General features: G+C 32.3%; 4 protein-coding genes and 1 long non-coding RNA gene across 6 annotated transcripts; all 5 read left to right on the top strand.

Annotated features, from left to right (window-relative positions):
- Positions 1-5,898: 5,898 nt before the first annotated feature.
- LOC139887762 (uncharacterized) lies at positions 5,899-6,489 on the top strand. The gene has a single exon (XM_071870819.1). The coding sequence runs from the start codon at positions 5,899-5,901 to the stop codon at positions 6,487-6,489; it is 591 nt and encodes a 196-aa protein (XP_071726920.1).
- A 5-nt stretch (positions 6,490-6,494) lies between these two features.
- LOC139887761 (uncharacterized) lies at positions 6,495-8,196 on the top strand. The gene is made up of 3 exons (XM_071870818.1): positions 6,495-7,187; positions 7,387-7,520; positions 8,136-8,196. The coding sequence occupies exons 1-3, from the start codon at positions 6,495-6,497 to the stop codon at positions 8,194-8,196; spliced, it is 888 nt and encodes a 295-aa protein (XP_071726919.1).
- On the top strand, positions 7,600-10,890 carry LOC139890693 (uncharacterized). Its single transcript, XM_071873600.1, has 7 exons — positions 7,600-7,727; positions 8,136-8,396; positions 8,581-8,634; positions 9,459-9,539; positions 9,730-9,799; positions 9,909-9,997; positions 10,535-10,890. The coding sequence occupies exons 2-7, from the start codon at positions 8,208-8,210 to the stop codon at positions 10,667-10,669; spliced, it is 618 nt and encodes a 205-aa protein (XP_071729701.1). The 5' UTR covers positions 7,600-7,727; positions 8,136-8,207; the 3' UTR covers positions 10,670-10,890.
- Positions 10,891-12,837: 1,947 nt separating this feature from the next.
- LOC139890692 (uncharacterized) lies at positions 12,838-15,591 on the top strand. 2 transcript variants are annotated; one of them, XR_011773424.1, is made up of 6 exons: positions 12,838-13,094; positions 13,371-13,533; positions 14,584-14,721; positions 14,895-14,991; positions 15,307-15,333; positions 15,457-15,591. It is a non-coding gene; the product is annotated as an uncharacterized lncRNA (long non-coding RNA). The 2 variants fall into 2 exon arrangements; XR_011773423.1 differs by having other exon boundaries at positions 14,895-15,333.
- Positions 15,592-20,225: 4,634 nt separating this feature from the next.
- Positions 20,226-20,789, top strand: LOC139887760 (uncharacterized). The gene has a single exon (XM_071870817.1). The coding sequence runs from the start codon at positions 20,226-20,228 to the stop codon at positions 20,787-20,789; it is 564 nt and encodes a 187-aa protein (XP_071726918.1).
- Positions 20,790-22,808: the final 2,019 nt, after the last annotated feature.

The following is a 22,808-nucleotide window of genomic DNA, read 5'->3' as shown; positions in this document are numbered from 1 at the left end:
AAACGACGGTAACGCTTAATTGTCTTTCAAATTGATAACAAACGAGTTAAAAAGGAACTTATATGATTTTAAAATAAACGGTGATCCAAAAATTAGTTTTATAAATTATAGGCTTATTAATAATATATTTAGAAGTTATTTGATAAATTTTAACAATAACTATATTTTATTTGGGGTTGGGAGTGAATAATTAATGTAATTTTTATTTAATAATTAATGACTGAATTTTATACCATAATGACCAAAATAAATAAATATAGTTAATTTAAAAATATGGGATTTTTCTGAACACTTTTATCCGCCACTGATTTCGCACGATACACAGTCCGTGAGAACTGTCGGTAGTATACAACCAAGAAGAGTTCACGAGATTTAAATTATGGATATTCTTTTACTATTGGCTTTTTGACTCTTAACCCACTATCACATATACAATATACATATTAATATATACAGAAGATATAAGATAGATATATAGGTAGATTACAAGTGCAAATGGGAATCAACAACCCGGGCTACTTTCTTATTTCCTGTCAACTTGAGCCATCATACCACCTCAGCCATCACTTCTCATAATCATCTCCTTTCCATTTCTACCTTTTTTTTATCACCTTGTACGATCATCGAGAACCACCACAATAGACTATCACCATAAACTACAACCCATTTCCACTCCCGTTTGTTTCCATTTACGTTCAAGAAATCAAAACACACTCATTATAACTTTTACCATCTACCGTTGTTGATGTGATTCGAAGACTCGTTTCACCACTTCTAAACCACTTCGATCATCACCTATCCTCTATATATGGTCATATAGCTAGAAATAAATTACGAACATACTTGATACATGACTTCCACTATGAACAACCACTACCCTACTCTTTCTCCTCTTCTTATTCGAGAACACATCACCACGATAGCAACTATCAACAACCTGCGTACAAACTACTGCTATGCAGCTTCTGTTTTTTATTTTTCCATCTTAAACCGCCACAACCACCTTCATCAAGCATTCTAACCACCACCCATATCACCATTGGTGTTTCCCTTTTTCTGTCAAACAAGATCAAACCAAACCACCACAAGTTAAATTCAATGCTATTACTTTAGTGCTATTAATACCACGCTACTACGGCTACACATAAAGATGAAGATAAACCACGAGTGAAGAGGTTAACGTTTACGGTTAAGTAAATGGAGAATTGATATGATGAAGAAGCTGAAAAAGACGTTTTCTTTTTCCTTTACTTGTTGGCCATCAATTAATAAAGCACATGAACAATGAACATACATAAAGATGATGATGATGCATTTGCTGATGACCCCACCCCACTAATCTATCGTTCAATTAAATTTAACACATATTTTTTTGGGCCGTAAAAGCTAGACAATTATCTTTGGGCCAAATGAATTTCCTCTTGGGCTTAGCATCTTGGACTCTTCTTTTTCCTTCTTATTTAAACTCCTGCATATAGATGAAGATGATGCTGTGTACACCTCTGCATTTCTGTTTCCATTATATTTTGATTTACATGATGAAGTTGATGATGAACCTATGATGGTACGTGACTAGCGACATTTAACAAGGGGATAACGATGGAGTGATATGGAAGTGATGGTGAGAATCGCGTTTAGTATGATGGTAGTATGATGATGAGGTTCGTGAAAATTGATAAGGTGAGGATAATATGAAACATGATATATTAAGTAATGATACGAGGATGATGATTGAAGAACCAAGGGTGCTCGCCGTTCTGTTGTACCAGGAAACCTCGAACTCATTTCAGATTATAATATAAATGGACTAGGCTATAAATGGGTTTAGGTTTAAAAGATATAAGAAATGGAGAAATGGGATAAATAAAAGTGGCCAGTGAGTATTAGCAGAAAAATAGAAACGAGTTGATGGTTAGTATGCTTGTTGGGTGAACGAGAGGTCGCGGGTTCGAGCCCGGTTCAGGGCATTTCTTTTTAGACAAAGCTTTTAAGGGTATACACTTTTAATTTTATTTCCATTATTATTATTAATTATTATTATGATTAAAATTATTATTGTTAGTATTATGAATATTATTGTTATTGTTTGTATTATAATTATAATTATTATAATTATTATTATTATTATTATTATTATTATTATTATTATTATTATTATTATTATTGTTATCATAATTATTATTGTTACTATATTATTGTTATTATTATTATTATTATTAGTAATTAATATGATTATTATTAATTTTATTATTATTATAAATATAATTATTATTGTTATCATTATGATTATTATTATGGTTAGAATTAGTATTATAATTAATATTATAATTATTATTATAAGTACCATAATTGTTGTTAACATTATAATTATAAGTATTATATCTATTCTTATTATTATTATAAGTATTAATTATGATATTATTATTAAATTCAAAACTATAATATTATTATCATGGATAGATTTATAATATAAATTATTATCATTTTCGTAAATATTAGTATTAACATCTTTTTATAAATAATAGAACTGTTATTATTAACATAAGTATATTATTAATGTTATTGTCATTATTTTTACTAATATTAACTTAGAATAATTAGAACTCCTGTTTTGATAAACAAGTGAAATACATAAATATATATATTTAACACATATAACCTAACAAAATATTTTATTATATAAAAGGAATATATGAAAAATAAATATATTATTAATATAAAGATAATATCATTAATAGGTTATATATATAAACTTATTCGATTACGATTATGTGTATTAATATATATACACAAATGATATAGGTTCGTGAATCCGAGACCAACCCTGCATTGTTCAGTATCGTCGTATGAATATTTTTACTACAAAATATTGTAGAGTGAGTTTCATTACTCCCCTTTTAAATGCTTTTGCAATATATATTTTTGGGACTGAGAATAAATGCGCTTTTATAAATGTTTTACGAAATAGACACAAGTAATCGAAACTACATTATATGGTTGAATGATCGAAGCCGAATATGCCCCTTTTGCTTGGTAGCCTAAGAATTAGTAAACCAGTTTACTAATTGACGCGAATCCTAAAGATAGATCTATTGGGCCCAACAAACCCCATCCGTTGTAGCGGATGCTTTAGTACTTCGATGTTGTTTTATCATGTCCGATGGATGTCCCGGAATGATAGGGGATATTCTTATATGAATCTTGTTAATGTCGGTCACAAGGTGTTCAATCCATATGAATGATTTTTATCTCTATGCAGTTTGCGAAATGCCTGATATGAGATGTATGTTTATGGAAAAATTGAAATCTTGTGGTCTATTAAAATTATGGAAATGGTTTATTACGATAAACTAATGAACTCACCAACCTTTTGGTTGATACTTTAAAGCATGTTTATTCTCAGGTATGAAAGAAATCTTCCGCTGTGCATTTGCTCATTCTAGAGATATTACTTGGAGTTATTCATGACATATTTCAAAAGACGTTGCATTCGAGTCGTCGAGTTCATCAAGATTAATATTAAGTCATTCATAGTTTGGATATTCTATGAAATGGTATGCATGCCGTCAACTTTCGATGTAAAGAAAGTTTGTCTTTTAAAAACGAAGGCAATGTTGTAAAATGTATCATATATAGGTCAAGTACCTCGCGATGTAACCAAATATAATGTATTCGTTCAGATGGATTAGGACGGGTCATTAGACCTTATAAGAGTGTGGAGACCTTTCCTAGCATGACGCGTTTTGGAACCACAAGCGCAGCAGATCTCATGAGAACTCTGCAGTTAAGCGTGCTCAGGCGAGAGCACTACCAGGATGGGTGACCTTCTGGGAAAGTGCTCGTCGTGTGTGGTTGCCAAGAAAAATCCGTGCGCCTACGGGCAAAGCGGACAATATCATGCTACGGGGAACTACCTGGGATGTTACAGATGGTATCAGAGCCAGACCCCGGACCAAACGTGCACAGCGAGGACGCTGTGTCCCATTAGGGGGAGGATTGTAACATCCGTGTTACATCCGTCCCACATCGGTTGGAGAGGGGAACGAAGCATGCCTTATAAGGGTGTGGAGACCTTTCCTAGCATGACGCGTTTTGGAACCACAAGCGCAGCAGATCTCATGAGAACTCTGCAGTTAAGCGTGCCCAGGCGAGAGCACTACCAGGATGGGTGACCTCCTGGGAAAGTGCTCGTCGTGTGTGGTTGCCAAGAAAAATCCGTGCGCCTACGGGCAAAGCGGACAATATCATGCTACGGGGAACTACCTGGGATGTTACACAACATCTTGCCGCTCAGGATGGTCTAAGGTTCGAATCCATGTAATGCGGTTCGGGTTTTCTGCCCGAAAACGCGTGCGTGCGTGGAATGTCAGTACCTTCACCTAATCCAAACCAACAACATCTATCCTCGTTTTCAAAGAAGTACAATTAAAGACTTTTGAATGGATAACTAATAGAAACAAAAAGGCCCAACTTGAATGGGATCAATGGATCTGTAATCCTCGATCTTATGATTTGGACGATTTTAACCGTTCGGGAATTGGTTGAAGTTTATCACTGCTCATGGCCCAAACTGTTTCTCTATGATGTACGGAGTATAAAACAAAATGGATGGTGGTTGTGCTGCTTTTATCAGTAGTGTAACAATTTCATCGCTCTGCTTGATTATTCAAGTCTCCTTTATTCGTGGGTATCCTATGGCAAATTCTTACACAGTTTATTTGGTCATTAGATCTTCGTTTTTTTCGGTTTTGATTTATGTCCTTAGTCGTGTTTAGCTTTAGCTATATCTATTCGGTTTATCTCTTCGTGTAAACAGGAGTTGCGACTCCACTTTGTACATTTATTTTAAGTTATTATAATAATAATAAATAAATAAGAGTTGCGACTCCACTTTGTACATTTATTTTAAGTTATTATAATAAATAATAATAAATAATCTAATTTGCTGTTAAAAAAAATTACCATTACCAACATAACTATTAGACAAAATCTTATGAATAGTACTACTCGGTTTTTCAATTTTCACACCCTTAACCCCTTTACTTTTATTCAAATACAAATCGAACCTTTACTTTTATTAAAATACAAATCGAACCTCCACTTTATACATATATTCTAAATTATTATTAATCTCATCACTAACACCAAAAATACTAAGTAATAACACCCACCATGCTTTACCGACTTGTACACTGCGCTCAAACAGTAGGTTTCACATAGGCCACTACTGTGCTAATTTTTTTTTCTCCAACGATAAAAGACGCAACTTTCGTAAAAGGAACAACCCTTCAATGCTACCAAAAGATGTCCAAAAACATTATTTTTTACAAAATAGATCAACTAACTTTTTTTTAAAATAAAACCCGAACGCTAAAAGAAGCAACTTTCACAAAAAGAACAACCCTTCAATGTTAGATGTTGAAAAAAATTCTTTTTTACAAAATAGATCAAGACTTTTTTTTTTAACTCGCATTCAAAACGGAGCTCCCGGCGCAAAGCGAGGGCTCCACAACTAGTTAAAACTAAATGATAATTAGACTGTTTCCAACGCGGCGTCAGAAGGGCCCGCGTCAGACTAGCTGGCAGTAGGTGACGCCCCTGACGCCATTAACGGGGCGTCAGATTCTGACGCTTGGGGGCGTCAGTCTAAGATTTGACTGAAAAAAACGGGCTTCAAATGGTGTGCTGTCTTCATCTGATTGGATGGGGTAATATATCCGTTACCCAACGGATATATACCCGTTTTTTTGTTTTTTGTTTTTTTTAAAAATTCAATTTTTACTCCGTTTTACTCCTATTTAAACCCCAACAATCATATCAATTTTCACACAATTCATTTTTACTTACTCTATTTTTTTCTACTTTATTTTTTTTTCACAAAAGTCTCTTAGTTTACAAATGGGTTCGAGGTTACGGGGGTCTAATTCTGACTCCGAAGATTTGCGGATTGTTCAATTAATTCAAGAAATAGAAGATGATGATTCCGAAGTCGAATCGGCACCATCTATTCCGAGAGTTAGAGGTTACATCCCTAGGGAACGGGAGGTTGCTGCACAACGTTTGTGGAATGATTACTTTTGTGAGACGCCAAAATATCCACAAAGAAAATTTAAAAGTCGTTTTCGCATGCGCATACAATTATTTCTCCGGATAGTGCAAGGTATTACTACTTTTCAAAGTGATAATATGCCAGTATATTTTAGTTACTTTTCTCAAGGATTTGATGCTATCGGAAGGCCGACATTTACTACTATACAAAAATGTACGTCGGCTATACGTCAATTGGCGTATGGCACCGCTCCCGATATGTGGGATGAATATTTGCAAATGAGTGAGCAAACATCAATACTATGTCTAGATTACTTTTGTATGTGTATTATTACATTGTACAAAAAAGAATACATGCGATCTCCGAATGCACACGATGTTGCTAGATTGTATAGTGCTCACGAGGAGAGACATGGTTTAAGGGTATGCTCGGTAGTATGATTTGTATGCACTGGGAGTGGCGGAATTGTCCTGTTGCTTTAAAAGGACAATACACTAGGGGTGATCACAAGAAATCGACCCTTATGCTTGAAGCTGTTGCTTCTTATGACTTGTGGATTTGGCATACATTTTTTGTGATGACGGGTTCCAACAATGATATCAACGTTTTGAACCAATCACCTATATTTGATATACTTAAGAACGGAACATTTCCATCTGCACCATTTGAGGTAAATGGGCATGAATATAACAAAGGATATTACCTTGCGGATGGTATATATCCCGATTGGGCAACTTTAGTTAAAGGATATTCATGTCCTACTGAAGAACCAACGATTAAGTTTACAAGATTTCAAGCTAGTGCCCGAAATGATGTAGAGAGGGCATTTGGGGTTCTTCAAGGTCGTTTTCATATTATACGCCTAGCTTCACGAAGTATGAGCGTTAACAGGATGCGAAGAGTGATGGAATGTTGTCTCATATTACATAACATGATACTTGAAGATAACGGCTTTGCACTTTCTAAATGGGAAGAAAGATTCACTACCGAAGTAATGGAAAATGGTATGGAACGTATACGAAACAGAGGACGAGATCGAGATATCATCGCAAGAGAAATAAGGGATCGAGATCTGCACAACCAACTCACCGAAGATTTAGTCGAGCATATTTGGAACCTTCCACCGACTTTTCGCAATGCAAATTAGTTTTTTTTTAATCTATGTAATCGTCAATCTATGTACTTTTAAATTCTTATCAAAAATTAATTATGTATTTTTTTATTAATGTAATTTATTTTATTTTGTTGTATTTATTTACCATTTTAAATCATTTGAAAAAAAAAACAAAAAATCTGATGGACTCTACTGAATTTGACACTGGCATTTGACATTTAAGGTTATTGGGGGGTCAAAATTTAACACTGCCATATCACAGGCAGATGCACTTTTTGAGCCAAAAAGTACAAATCTGCCTGTGATGTCACAGTCAGGATTAGAAAAGTACAAATCTACCTGTGATGTCACAGTCAGGTTAGAAACAGTCTACTTGATTTTAGCTAAATAAGCCAACTATAAATACCCTTTAATTAATTAATCTCTCCATATACGTCGGAACAAAGTCGTCAGTCCAGAAGTTTCCTTAGTCAACACAGATCTCCTTCCTCACTTTGTTTTCCGAGCATCAATCTTGACCACTTGCGCATAATCCCATTATACGTTTGCCCTTCATCAAATCAGGTTTGATCTTATATCTTCATTCCCCCAACACATATAGGGTTTTGCGCTATAAAGTTTAAATCTTTTTATTAAGTTGTTCTTTTTGCTTCTTTGGATTAATTTAGGTTGAAATTTGGATCTTTATGTTGTTTTTCTGTTATAATAAGTTTCTAAAAGAATCGTGTTTAATCCTTTTGTCGGGTATGGTAAATTTGCACCGCAAAGTTTCAATCTTTTTGTTGTTTAGAAGGGTTTCATGTGATTTGGGTTTGAATATATAATTCGGTTTAGTACTAGTACCAATAGGCTACAAATTTCAATCTTTTTAGCTGTTTAGACTTATTCTAGGTTAATTGGGTTTGAATCTTTTTCTTGGATTAAAAAATCTTAGGTCACAAGATTGAATCTTTATGTTGTGTTACTGTGCAGACTGATATCAGGTGAATCAGATTTGAATCTTTTTTTTCTGGGTAAAAAGGGGGATAATTAATTAATATTAATATGGAAGGAGGTGGTGTGGTATCATCAGATAAACAGAATGCAGAATCAAATGCAACATCATCCTATACTTATTGGGTTCGAGAAACCAAACAAGATGCTGCACCACTTCCGGTTCCACGTAAGCTAACTGCTCAAGATATTTCAAGTGGCTCAAATTCTTCTAATCATCTTGGCTCTGCTTGGAATAAGGTGATTTCATAGCTGGTAAACTTGATTTATTTATGAAATTAAATTGCATTGTTTCAAATGCATAACATTGTCAATGCTTACATTTTAGTAGCCAAAAAACTTTAATTGACTGGATACTTCACTTTTATTAGTAACCTTTGGTAGTTGTTGTTTACTAAAAAACTGATGTCATACGTTTATATAGGCTGGAACATGGGAGGAGAAGAACCTAAACAAATGGGCAACTGAAAGAATCAAGGTTTGTTTATGTTTTCAGACTTATAATGGTGGATTAGACTTGTTCTGATTTGCTCCCGTGTCTTATAATTGGCAAAATCGTTGGGTATCGTAAGGGTTAAAAATGTGTTTAGGTGAAGATGCATTGTTTTTCTTCAAAAAATTGGATCCGGTCGAAATGAAGCACTTTTTATGTAGACGTTTTCTAGGAACAGTCGGCTGGCTGCCCCATAATCTCCATCATCATAACTTTATTCATACATTATGTCAATTTAGTCCTAATTTGTGAAATCTTCTAAAATTTATTTAATAATTAATATCTAGGGTGCGTTTGATAAAACTGAATGAATAAGCGCCGAATGGTTCATAAACTGAATGATTCAAAGGTTCTGAATGAAATTGCTTTTGAATGCCAATAACCTGTTTGATAATCGTTTTATACGACTAATGTGAATGATGTAAAATTACTTTATTAACATTTGACATGAATAAAACTACAATATAGTTGTTTAATAAGTGTTTTTGATATAATTTAAAGATATTATTACATAAAATTTAGGTACTTAATGGTTAAGAGAGAATTCCAGCTCTGAATGGTTCAACACCGAATAATACTGAACCATTAAGCACCATTTGTCATTCAGAGGTTAGAAATAAACACTCTAAATGCTTAATGACTTACCATTCAGTGCTGAACCATTCATTTAAGAGGTAAACAAACGCACCCTTAGTATGTTACATATGGTTACCGACATTATATTTTTTCAAGTACTCCGTATATGGTTGTATGCCTATATTCAAATGTCTAACTTTTGGTTTCCTTCATTTCTAATTTTCAATGTTCAGGAGTTAGTTTTGTCATTGGGATCTTTAGAGTTCCCTTCCGGAAAGGCAGAAATTGCAGAAGTATCGAGATGCAAAGGAGATGTGAGTATATTATTTGATCTATATGTGGTGTCCCAAAATAGTTAAATGCCACGTTCACCAAATAAAATCGATGTTAAATTCATTAGGCTAAGAAAGAAAATACATATTTGTGGTGTTACTCAATAAAAGTTATCTATATTAAATCAGTTTGTTTACACTTCATTCTTATTAATATGTTTATATATTTCAGGCTTTTTTGGTGACTGTAAGGAACAAGAAGCGTGTTGGGTACACGTATGAAATAACGTTGCAAGTCAAAGGTTAGCTGCTAGAAGTCTTCTTGGTCTACCAGTTCATCAACCAGCCTTTTTTTTATTTAATCACAAAATTGTACTAGTGTTTTAGAATAAAATAATAACTTGTGAGCAGGGGAATGGGTTATTGGAGAAGAGAAGAAAACATTCAAAGGCAATTTGGATATAGCCGAGTTTTCATTTGGGGAACTGGATGATTTGCAGGTAATTTTTAATAATGAATTTACAGATAAATGGACTGATTGTAACAAAGCTTTTTAGCTATTTGAAAGAGCGGTTTATTAAGTGAAGATTATAGTTTTTTTGGGTATAGTAAGTTAGTAACTACATTGGTACTTTAATCGTGACAATGAATGAATATGGATAGAATAGTAGCTAATACATAGAACAACTAAACATGTAAAATCTTATATGTGATAAGGTTAGTCTTTTGTACATGACTGCATGTCAATATGGGTCGTGAAATTAGGTTGAGTGAAACACTTGTTGTCCATATTTCTATTATTTTTTATAACTATATATATACCGCATCATATATGATTACAAAAGGTTTTATTTCTTGAATAATAACAAAATTTTCCGTATAAGATGATCTGAGAGGCCTTATGCATCAAGATGACCCTTTGTAGCCACTTGAAGACTTGCATGAAATTATACTGGTTTTGGCATTAAAACCAATTTAGATTATACTTTTTCTAGTTCTTACCAATGTGTTCTGTCTTTGAATTATTCACTTGATAGGTTGAAGTGAGGCTGAATGAAGACAAGGATCTTGTTCACCAAGATAAACACCGACTTCGCCAGGATATGAAGGCGTTTCTGAAACCTATACGTGAGAAACTACTCGAGTTTGAAGCAGAACTCAAAGAAAGGTAGAAGAGACTTTTTCACTATATTCTAAAATAGCTTTTCGTTTCTGTACTTTCAAACCAAAAGAGTTGGTGTCAAAGGGACCATTATAACTTTATGAAAACTTGTAATGATACTCTCTGCTTTTAAACAACTTAATTTGCAAGACAATTCAATATCCGTAGGCCTTTGATGTTTGTGCATTGCAACAACCGACTTCATACGGTTTTAAATTATTATGGTTTTTGTTTGTGACATCCTAATGACAAATTAGCTGAACCTTTTAACAATTTATGTTGAATTATTCATAACAACCATTCAGCATTCATTTAGTTATCAGGATGTAGTTTGTGTAGCTTGTTAGATAGTTTAGTGTTTTCTTGTGTTCTAGGTTTGAGCCCTTTCGCTCTTTCTTTATATCTTTTCTTTATATCTATTGGTTGAGAGCGTTTTCTTTTAGGAAACTTTCTCGTTTCCATAAGGTTATGCGTTATTTTTGCTAAAAAAAAAAACACATTCATTTCCTTTAATATTTACATGTAAAATTTATTGAAGAATTGTATTCTGTAAATTAACATATTAACTATTAGATAAAAATGGCGAATAGTCGTCCTTTCACATTTTTTTCTCCTCTTTTTCACTTTTTTCCCTTTAAAAAACCCCCAACCTTTGTTCAAAAATTAAAACCGGCCCCCCAAACGGGGGGTAAAGTATCAAATAACCATTTTCATAAAAAAAATCTTAACTAAACTCCACCAAAATATTCAACGGGTCATATATTCTCGCTCGCAACGAGTTAAATTTTTCCGGCAACATTGTTAAACTCGAAATAATTTTAGGAACACAATGTCACTAACTATAGGCAAAAAGGATGCTTTTCAAAAAACGATAAATATTTGAGGTACTTTACACGTTGATTTTGCGTTAAATTTTTAAAAGTCGACAATTCCATAGCGAAACGCGGAGATGTAAAATAACATTTAAAATCTTTGACGGGTTATACCTTTTAGTTCGACTCGAGTTGCGCTTCAACGACATGATCGTTAGCCACGAAATAATTTTACAAACTAAACACAATATAATACATTGAAAATTGAACCCCCGGCGCGAAGCGAGAGTTCGATAACTAGTTATCAACTACTTATTATCGTTTGAAATCAATTTCTTTTTTGATCCTTGCGCTTTGCAACACATGACCAAAGACAGAAATGACTTGCGGAGTATTATGTTGATCTACTTATATATATATATATATATATATATATATATATATATATATATATATATATATATATATATATATATATATATAGTGGCAGGATCAATGGGTAAGTAACCAATCGGGGGGAAGCGGGGGGAAGCAAAAAAAAAAAATTCGTTTTTTGAAAACACTTTGTTCACGAACATTATAGATTGGATGAAAATATGAACATTTAGAAAAGACACTTCGTGATGAATGTTATTATTTTGGCGGGAAAACGATCGACAAAAATAACATTCAAGATAATATTGTTTGTGAAGAATGTTAACGTTTTTTTTTTCTTCTTCATGTTTTGTGAAGTAAAATTTAGCCCGATTTAGAGTTTAGGGTTTAGGGTTTGGTGTTTTGGGTTTATTCCATAAACTCAAAACACCAAACCCTAAACCCTAAACTCTAAACCGTTCGTGTTAAAAACTCAATCTAAATCTTAAATCTAAACCCTAAACCCTAATATCTAAACTCTATAAACCCTAATATATAAACCCTAATATTCAAACCCTAATATCTAAAACCTCAAAATACGCTCGAAAAACACGATAATTGTTATATATTACTTCTTCGAGCGTTTTTCCGCCAAAATAAAAACATTTATCACAAAGTGTCTTTATTAAATGTTCATATTTTCATCAAATCTATAATGTTCGTGAACAAAGTTTTTTCAAAAAACGAAGAAAAAAAAATTTTGCTTTCCCCTGCTTCCCCCGAATGGTTACTTCCCTCTTGATCATACCAGTATATATCTATATCTATATATCTATATATCTATATTGTATATACTTATATAGATATAGAAAAGAGAGTATTTTAGTCTAATTGTCAACAGTACTATATTAACAGGGATGGATGACACGTGGAATTAACAGCTGTCAAAAGTTCAAATTTTCTGAATATAACTAATCTATAATCTATAATAACAAGTTAATTAATACAAGAACTAAAAAAAAACGATTAAAAAATACTCCATAGATAGATTATGCGAACGATAGATAGATTATGCGAACGCGTAGCCCATGAGTTTTTCAACAAACTTATCTCTTCTCTAAAATCCAGTTCTCTCACAGTCTCACCCCAAACAAACCCTAAAAAAGGATGCTAAAATTCACAATGGATTATCAAATAGTATTTTCGACTATTGCTCAATTCAAACAACGGAAAGCGCGTACAACGATTCGAGCCCTACAAAATTTCCAGGTTTATTTCGATTATTGTTCAATTCATTAATTTTGAAGCAAGTGTTTATTGTAATCTTTGTTGCATATCGATTAAAAAACAAGACTCGTCACTGACTCACTGATTATAAGCTTTATTGCATTTCTATTTGATAATTTTTATTGAAATATTTATATAGTTTTTGGTAAATCTGCTTTTTGTTTGTTCAAAAGATTCCTTTATATTGAAGATGTAAATGTAAATATTCTTAATCAGTATTGCATCTCTAATCTTAAATCTTTGTTGCAATATTTGTAGATTATTTTTTCCAATATCAAAATAGGAAAAATTGGGGTGTTGGTCCCTTTGATTACATCTACCATACATTTGATCTTCATCAATGGATAAAAACAATGGATCAAGTCGACTAGCCTTACCTGAGTTTGTCGAATCAACAAATCTGACGTTGTACATCGACAAAGTATGTTTTTATTACTAATTCATATTCATTCATATATTCAATTAAACTGGAAGTCAAAAACTACATCTGAATTGATTCGAACTTCCCATAATTTTACTTTGTTTCAATCCCTGTTATGTCTCCATGATTTTAGTAATTTTTAAATAATATACTTGCTGTTTTGTATGGGATTTTGTTAACAACTGATTTAAGGAATTTGCTTAATTATAGGAATCAATGGTTGTCGATATTAATATGCCAAGATTTCAAGATTTCTTCAGTATTGTTATACATTTTTAAGAGAATACAAATAGTATAATAAAATTCATTATTATTGTGGATTTGCTTAAGCAATAACATGTTGTACTATTACTACGAGTTGTATTTGATTCTTTAAAGAAGCACAATACATTTGCTTAAAATTAGAAGTTCAAGAATATGCAGTACTATTACTCGTACTATTACTACGAGTAGTATAATACGACCGTTCATTATATAGAAGATAAATTAAAAACAATAATCGAAGTGGTCGATTTGGTTGATTATCATATAAAAGAATAGTACATTTGCTTAAAATTAGGTTCAATGGTTGTAACGGGTAATTCATTGTAATTTATAGTTTAAAAAATTATTATATATAGAAATGCAGATTTTATTACTATTCTTTGATGTGTTAGACCACTTGTAGTGGTTAGGGGCGTGGGTTGCTTTTTGTACCTTTTTGATGACTAGGACGTGTGGGTTGTTTTTATGGAGTAGGGGTGGTGTGGGTTTTTGGTGTGGGTTAAGAGTATTATGATGACGTGTTAAAATATAATTGGGTTAGGTATTAAAAGGGATATAAAATAATATTTTTAAATTAATAAAAAATTAAAAAAAAGCAAACAACACCGTTGCCATCCCCGTTGCAGGCTCAGGCACGCTCCATTTTCTTGGTTGACCCACGCCTTGATACGGCTAGAAGGGGGCGGCGCCGGGTGCCATGTCACCCCCCCACGCCGTTGCACAACACCGCTACAAGGAGTCTTAGAATACCCATTTTGTTTTGTTATCCAAGTAATTTGTCTACAGTTTTCATGAAGAATAGAAAGAGGGCATTACTTTAAGGACCATAAGAGACAATTGGGATTGAATAGTCGAAGTAGAAGAGGCATTGGGGTTCGCAAAATCATACCAAATCACAGTTTTCATATCTTCATATCAAAGAAGGTGCTGATAACCTCTTTTAATTTCTTACCTAAGATCTATTATTTATTTATTTTGGTTTTTATAGAGCCGTGCAACGCACTGGCTCTATCTTTTTGTGTATTTTCGAATTAAAAGTTTTATAATGATTTCGTAACAATACACACATTTAATTCAGTATTGATTCGTATGTACAGTGGGCCTGCAAATCAAATACGTGGATGATAGAAGATAGTTATATAGCAATATTCAGAGAATGACTTGTCTGCATTCAGTGATCACTATAAAGAATAGGTGAGTTCTCTACCCATACGAAGATATAGACTACTATATATATTAACAGTGTATGTATGACAACTTAAATATTATTGGGTTTATTATAAAGGACCATATCTTAGCATGACCTCCTTTGAATATTGCTTTGGGTTTTTATAATAAGTGTTCAGTTCTAAGTTTATGAGAACTTTACTCTCATAGAGATCTTACATTTACATGAGACCTTTTCAAAAGAATATTGTTGAGGTAGTGTTTATATGATCTACTTTTTAGATTATTTAGTGAAGAGAATAAGATGAATGGATGTTATGAGATTGCTTTTGTTCATTACAGGGTCGACAACTCGGCTTGAATATCAAGGTCAGTTTTGGCTTGAATCACTTTGCCAACTGAATATTACTCCGCATAATTATAAATGCTCATAACATGATCAGATTAATTATTGTACAGTGCATCTTGACATATATATTTTAACATTTTCAGGTCATGTACATGCTTACAAAGTTACACCCACTCTCTGGGCTGTATGAAATAATTTAGACGAATCGTAAAACAAAATAGATTTTGATTTTATTGTCGTAGATAATATGTACTCCGTATATTATTGTTGTCATTAATCTGCATGATGTCACCAAGGCAATAGATAATTCTTTAAAATCGCTACTCAAATGTGTAACGCTTGCATGTTGTGATTCCAATGGACAAATAACTCAGATAACAACAAACGTCTCTTTTGTGTATCATTTGTAGTTACATTCATCCTCTGCGACTTTTCTTAAATTAACAATTCTCATTCGCATCCAATATACGAGTTGTGCGATTATTTGTTCACTAGCAATTCTCGATTCGATTCGTGTTGCACGATTCAAATTTAATAACGTTGTCATTTATCTATGAATGATTGAAGTTTTTTTTCTTCTTTTTTTCAACAGCCATCCAACGCACGGGCTTAAAACCTAGTATATATATATATATATATATATATATATATATATATATATATATATATATATATATATATATATATATATATATGCTCTCTTTCTTATGTTTGGCTTGGAAGTCTATTATCAGAAGGACTCTTTGGGAAGTGAAAGACTGACCTTTTCTGGTCCCCCCTGAACCGGGGGTGCTTGTGGGAGGGGTGTGCTATAGGGGTAGGATCAAGAGGGAAGTAACCAATCGGGGGAAGTAAATTTTTTTTTTTTTTTCATTTTTTGAAAAAACTTTGTTCATGAACATTATAGATGAGATGAAAATATGAACATTTAGTAGAGACACTTTGTGATAAATGTTTTTATTTTGGCGGGAAAACGCTCGAAGAAGTAATATATAAAAATTATCGTGTTTTTCGAGCGTATTTTGAGGTTTTAGCTATTGGGGTTTAGATATTAGGGTTTATAGGGTTTAGATATTAGGGTTTAGAAATTTAGGGTTTAGGGTTTAGATTTTGGGTTTAGATTTAGAATTTAGATTGAGTTTTTAACACGAACGGTTTAGAGTTTAGGGTTTAGGGTTTAGGGTTTGGTGTTTTGGGTTTATGGAATAAACACCAAACACTAAACCCTAAACCCTAAACTCTAAATCGGGCTAAATTTTACTTTACAAAACATGAAGAAAAAAAACGTTCATATTCTTCACGAACAATATTATCTTAAATGTTATTTTTGTCGATCGTTTTCCCGCCTAAATAATAACATTCATCACGAAGTGTCTATTCTAAATGTTCATATTTTCGTGTGATCTTGATGCCGGAAAAAAAAAATTTCAAAAAAAAACGAACAAAAATGCTTCCCCCCGATTGGTTACTTCTCCAATCATCCTGCCCCTATATATATATATATATATATATATATATATATATATATATATATATAGGGGCATGATCAATGGGGAAGTAACCAATCGGGGGGAAGCAAAATATATTTTTTTTTTCGTTTTTTTTTTGAATTTTTTTTTCCGGCATCAAGATCACACAAAAATATGAACATTTAGAAGAGACACTTCGTGACGAATGTTATTATTTAGGCGGGAAAACGATCGACAAAACTAACATTCAAGATAATATTGTTCGTGAAGAATATGAACGTTTTTTTTTTCCATGTTTTGTGAAGTAAAATTTAGCCCGATTTAGAGTTTAGGGTTTAGGGTTTGGTGTTTTGGGTTTATTCCATAAACCCAAAACACCAAACACCAAACACTAAACCCTAAACTCTAAACCGTTCGTGTTAAAAACTCAATCTAAATCCTAAATGTAAACCCTAAATCTAAACCCTAAACCCTAAATTTCTAAACCCTGATATCTAAACCCTATAAACCCTAATATCTAAACCCCAATAGCTAAAACCTCAAAATACGCTCGAAAAACACGATAATTGTTATATATTACTTCTTCGAGCGTTTTTCCCGCCAAAATAAAAACATTTATCACAAAGTGTCTCTACTAAATGTTCATATTTTCATCTCATCTATAATGTTCGTGAACAAAGTTTTTTCAAAAAACGAAAAAAAAAAAAGTTTTTGCTTCCCCCCGAATGGTTACTTCCCTCTTGATCCTACCACTATATATATATATATATATATATATATATATATATATATATCTAAGCCCATTTTGCTATTAATATACGAATGTTGATTTACGGGCCCAATAAGCCTATATCGCTCTTAAGAAATACTCCGTAGTCGTACTCCGTAACTTCGAATCTCCAACTTAAAAAAGGCCGAGCTTTATTTAAGGTTTGTTTTTAGTTTTATTACAAAATTAACTATTTAAAATTAGTTTCTGTAAACTTGTAATAACATATAAGGCTAAGAATGATGATTATATCGGAAATTTATAACATTGTTAAGTTACAACTACAATAATATCATTAACTATTTTGATACAATTAGAAGCTACAACTCCCATTCTCCCAACTATACAATCACACATTTCTATCTCACGACTTAAATCTATCGGATATACGAGGGATGTTGTTCACATCGAATGGAGTTGAAGGCATGCGAACCGAATAATTATAATTATAATATAATATATCCCAACAAGTTAAATATGAACCATCGATGTCGACAACATTTTTAGCAAAGCATATGATAGTGGGATACGGGGTCCAATGACCACTTGAACCATGTGCTCGTAATTATAAACGGGTTCGATAAATTCTTATGGTAGGCTAAATGTGAGGACATTGGTGCTCAATGCATGATGAATAATATCATGAACACAAAATATTTGTATTTAAATGCTCAAGGAAGTAGAAAAAGCATCACGGGTCTAAGGGCAAAAGTAACTTTTTTTAATCACACCATAATTGTCGAGAAGTAGATTCTCTAGATTAAAAGTTACTATTAATTTGCATATATAATATTAAAAGTAAACCACAGATAATTTTTCTCTTTCAAATCAAGGTTCCAAAAGACTTGAGACGATGTCGAGACGGTCAGATTCTAAAAAGGTCGAGACGTTCGAGACGCAGTGGAGACGGGGTCGAGACGGGGGTCGAGACAGACAACCAAAGTTGACTTTTAAATATATAAGTATATAAATGTATATATATGTACATATTTTAAAGCTAAAAACTTTAATTGACTATTTCGTACCCATAATCACTATCACCGTTAATATAATACAAAAAATTCAAACTAAAATACAACAAATTTGACTGATTTTACCGACTTTCTGGCTTTTCCAAATTTTGAGAGACTTTGACCTTATTTTTTCAACTTTGACTCGAATTTTGACCGTTGACTGTCATATTAGACGATTTTCTTCGAGACGGGACTAACTAGTCACTAAACTATCGCAACGGCTCGAGACGGGGTGTTTTGCAACAATGCTTCAAACTATTGAGAATTGAAATTTGAATTTGAAATTTCTTATGAAAATATTAGGTGCTGTTTGTTTATTTTGTTTTTTAAGATGTTTTTATCTGAAGATCTGCGGACCACGTCTGTAAAGAAGATGTGATCTAAAAGTCTGTATGCTCAATAGTGAAGACTGTTTGTTTTTATGTCTGCAGAATAACTTAATTCTGTCTGCAGCACTTAGAAGCACATTTCTAAGTCTGTGAGATTGCGGACAGAATAAAACATTATTTCATCTTATGCCTTCAGAAAAACAAACAGTCTGCAATAAGAATCTGCGAACGCGCAGACATAAAATATAATAAGGTCTGTAAACTGAAAAACAAAACTACCACTTACTATGAGCTAACTCTAATGGCTATGAAATTACTTGTACTATGCTATACAAGGATTTATTTAGAATTGGAATACGAATTTTGCCATATAATATAAATCCTCCATAATCCATACACACAAGGTTGTAAAAAACGCTATTCGGAGATTAATCGGTCGGGACATTTGAAGGATTAATCGGTAATTCGAAGATTAATCGGGGATTAATCGGATGTTAACCAATGTTGACTTTTATAAATATATATAATAAAATTAAATAATAAGTATAAATATATTAAAAATAACAGTTTCAAAAATGAATATTTTATTAAATAAATTTTTTTTTGGCCGAATTACTCCGTTTAATCCTGAATTAATCCCGTTTAATCGTGTTTGACCGAATTAATCGGCGTTGACCGTTTTTTATAGCGAATTACATTAAACTTAACGGAAGTGTTAAATTTCCGTTTAATCACCGATTAATCGCCATTTAAACCCGTTTTTTTCAACACTGCATACACATATATCCATATAATTCCAAAAAAGGATAAGACTTGTCACTTAAGCGAAATAGGAAACCACTTTGACTCTGTCACCAAACGCGTGGGCCCAATCTCGGTTTGACGTGTGGGGTCCGATTTTACTTCTGCATGAAGCCAAAATGGGGTCCTTTTCTCTATTGCATATAATTTGATACAGTAACTCTTTTGTTCTGTATTCATCTTTATATCTAGAAAGTATATTCATATTTTTTCTTGTAAATTTATCAAATTTTCACATTTGTGTTACGATACAATTTATTAATACATGATTTTAAGGGATTTGATAGAAAATATTGCAATGCAAAAGAATTATTGACAATCTATTCAAAACTTAAATAACTAAAGGTGGTGTTTACAAATAGAAATGGTTCGTGGTCCTACTCGTGGCAATGGTCCAGAAATCTTACGGGCAGACTCGTTGGCGAACTCGAAGGCTTAATTTTGCAGGTTCAAGAATGCTCAAGTTTATATGATGGAGAAGGTTCGTGGGTTTACAAGTTGGATGATAGCGGGATATACAAAGCAAAAGTCATGACAAAAAAAATTGATGACATTTTACTTGCAGGTCAAGGCTTCAGTGAAGGTATCATGCGTAACAAATCGATACCTCAAAAAGTGGGGTTATTTATTTGGCGTACTCTCAAACATCGCATTCCGGTAAGAATGGAACTTGACAAACGTGGTGTAGACCTTGATTCAGTTTTATGTCCACTATGTAATGATCATACGGAATCAGTGGATCATGCGATTTTCCTATGTAAACATGCTGCGGAAGTTTGGAGTAGGGTATTCAATTGGTGGGGATCTATTCTTTCGGGTAATGCTTCTCTTTCGTATTTGTTCTCGGAAGACGGGAATAGCAGCAAGTCTAAGTTGCAAAAACTGACTTGGCAAGCTGTGCGGTGGGTGACGGGTTACCATATCTGGAAAAATAGAAATCACAAAGTCTTTCATAAAGATTCGTGGGCTACTCCAAAAATTGTAAGTGAGATTCAACTCAAAACATTCGAATGGATATCCAGTCGATTGAAGACTACCTCATTTGATTGGCATCGTTGGTTGTTAGATCCGAACACTGTTTTTGATCTGGGTTAAATTTTGGTTCGTGGAGTCCATGTTGTATAGCTTTATGAGTTGCATTTTTTATGTTCTATTTTTGTTTGTGAGTTTGGAGGTTAAAGTGCAGGTGTATGTAGTGTTGTATAGTGTGCTTGGCTGCGTCCATGTTGCAGGATGTTTGGGTTGTTTTGACACATTCATTCCCCCTTGTACATACTGTTTATAGCTTATACATAAGTTGCTTTTCAAAAAAAAAAAAAATATATATATATATAATAGAAATGGACCGGATAATCTTACATCCATATTTATATTTGTTAACAAAACTTTCATGTATATTCAAATTCATTTAACTTTAATTTATTTATATATTCATATTCGATGAATTAATCAAGTTAATAGATATATATTAAATAATTCATCGTTTACATAAATTTTCAACGTAACACTATTAAAAGTCATAGTTTGTCATGAAATTATATATTATATACTCCATAATTACTTAAAAAATAAGTCGTAATGTATATAATCAACATGCTCTAAATGACCTAATTGAGTCTTATGTGTGTGTGTATTACACACACAAATATACGATCCGAGTATGAAAAATAAACATCATACTACAATATATGATCATTTCTAAATATCAATTACATAGGTTATTATTATTATTATTATTATTATTATTATTATTATTATTATTATTATTATTATTATTATTATTATTATTATTTTGAAAAATTTATATAATAATAGATTATTCAATGAATAAATACTAACTCGATTAATTCATCGAATACGTAAAGATAATCTTTCAAAGCAGAAGGAAATTTCTAGTGTGCCAATCATGGAGAAAATGAGATTTCATAAGCTTAATAAGTCCGCTAGAAAGAAAGGAAAATCGAAAGCTAAGTCGGTTAGTAAAGGTATTAACAGTCAACATACTAAGTCCAAAACCCTAGTATCTGATGAACGAAAATCTAGGAAATTTGGAGCGATTAGGGTTTAAATTTTGTAATCGTTTTAAATGTGGCAAAAGGAGTTGTAAAAATCCCAAGCGTAATTGGTTAGCGGATTCTCTACTGATGTTGTCTATTTTATTAAGAACCTCATAAGTATAAATGCAAATGGAGTTAATGATGAGTCTAAATGTGATTGGATTAGTGGTTAAAAGTATTCCAAATATTTGGATTTCATGTAGTGAAGTTATGAGAAGCCAATGGTTGCAACTATGCTTATAGCCCTGCTAGTGGATACTCAGGTGACATTCTCTCAGTATGGAACAATGAAGCAGTTGTATTAGAACACATTAACAAACCAATCGTTTTTGCTTGTCTACGGCTCATGGCTAATAGTATGACCAAGATAAACCTATTGAATGTCTATGCTGTGACGACCCGAAAATTTCCGACCAAATTTAAACTTAACCTTTATATGTTTCTAACACGATAAGCAGAATTTGTAATGTTGAATCTCAAAAAGTTTGGAACTACATTCATGTAATCAATTACCCTTTGACCGTGTTCGACGATTCACGAACAATTATGTGTATATAGATATGTATATATAATATATAATATTAACTGAAAACATTAACAAAGTATTAGATATATGATACTTTACATAAACATATTTGTTTCGATATATTTATCGACAGAATTAAGAGATAATATCAAATGATTGAATTATCAGATACATTATGATATGATTACGGGCCTATGTTATGAGGTCCACTGTGATTTAAGAAATCTATTTTTTTTGACAACTCATTACTTAACCAGTATGATAAAGATAACGATATTTATATTTTATTTTATTTTATATATATATATATATATATATATATATATATATATATATATATATATATATATATATATATAACGATTTAAATTAATATTATATATATTTTTATACGCGTATTATACGTACATAGTTTTATACTTTTACTATACTTTAACTTTACCTTTACTTTACTTTTACTTTACTTTAACTTTAATAATTCACTTTAATAATTCATACTTTAATAATTCACTTTAATAATTAATACTTTAA

The sequence above is a fragment of the Rutidosis leptorrhynchoides genome, chromosome 2, assembly GCF_046630445.1.
Source record: "Rutidosis leptorrhynchoides isolate AG116_Rl617_1_P2 chromosome 2, CSIRO_AGI_Rlap_v1, whole genome shotgun sequence".
In the NCBI taxonomy this organism is placed as follows: domain Eukaryota; kingdom Viridiplantae; phylum Streptophyta; class Magnoliopsida; order Asterales; family Asteraceae; genus Rutidosis; species Rutidosis leptorrhynchoides.
This window is presented reverse-complemented; position numbering and strand designations above follow the sequence as displayed.

Bases quoted from the DNA above. Each gene is read 5' to 3' on its own strand.
- LOC139887762 (XM_071870819.1), top strand. From the start codon at position 5,899: ATGGGTTCGAGGTTACGGGGGTCTAATTCTGACTCCGAAGATTTGCGG.
- LOC139887761 (XM_071870818.1), top strand. From the start codon at position 6,495: ATGCACTGGGAGTGGCGGAATTGTCCTGTTGCTTTAAAAGGACAATAC. The intron at 7,188-7,386 runs GCAAATTAGTTT...TTGACATTTAAG, and splicing joins TTCCACCGACTTTTCGCAAT to GTTATTGGGGGGTCAAAATT. The intron at 7,521-8,135 runs GTTAGAAACAGT...GTTACTGTGCAG, and splicing joins ACCTGTGATGTCACAGTCAG to ACTGATATCAGGTGAATCAG.
- LOC139890693 (XM_071873600.1), top strand. From the start codon at position 8,208: ATGGAAGGAGGTGGTGTGGTATCATCAGATAAACAGAATGCAGAATCA. The intron at 8,635-9,458 runs GTTTGTTTATGT...TTCAATGTTCAG, and splicing joins GGGCAACTGAAAGAATCAAG to GAGTTAGTTTTGTCATTGGG. The intron at 9,998-10,534 runs GTAATTTTTAAT...TTCACTTGATAG, and splicing joins GGGAACTGGATGATTTGCAG to GTTGAAGTGAGGCTGAATGA.
- LOC139887760 (XM_071870817.1), top strand. From the start codon at position 20,226: ATGACAAAAAAAATTGATGACATTTTACTTGCAGGTCAAGGCTTCAGT.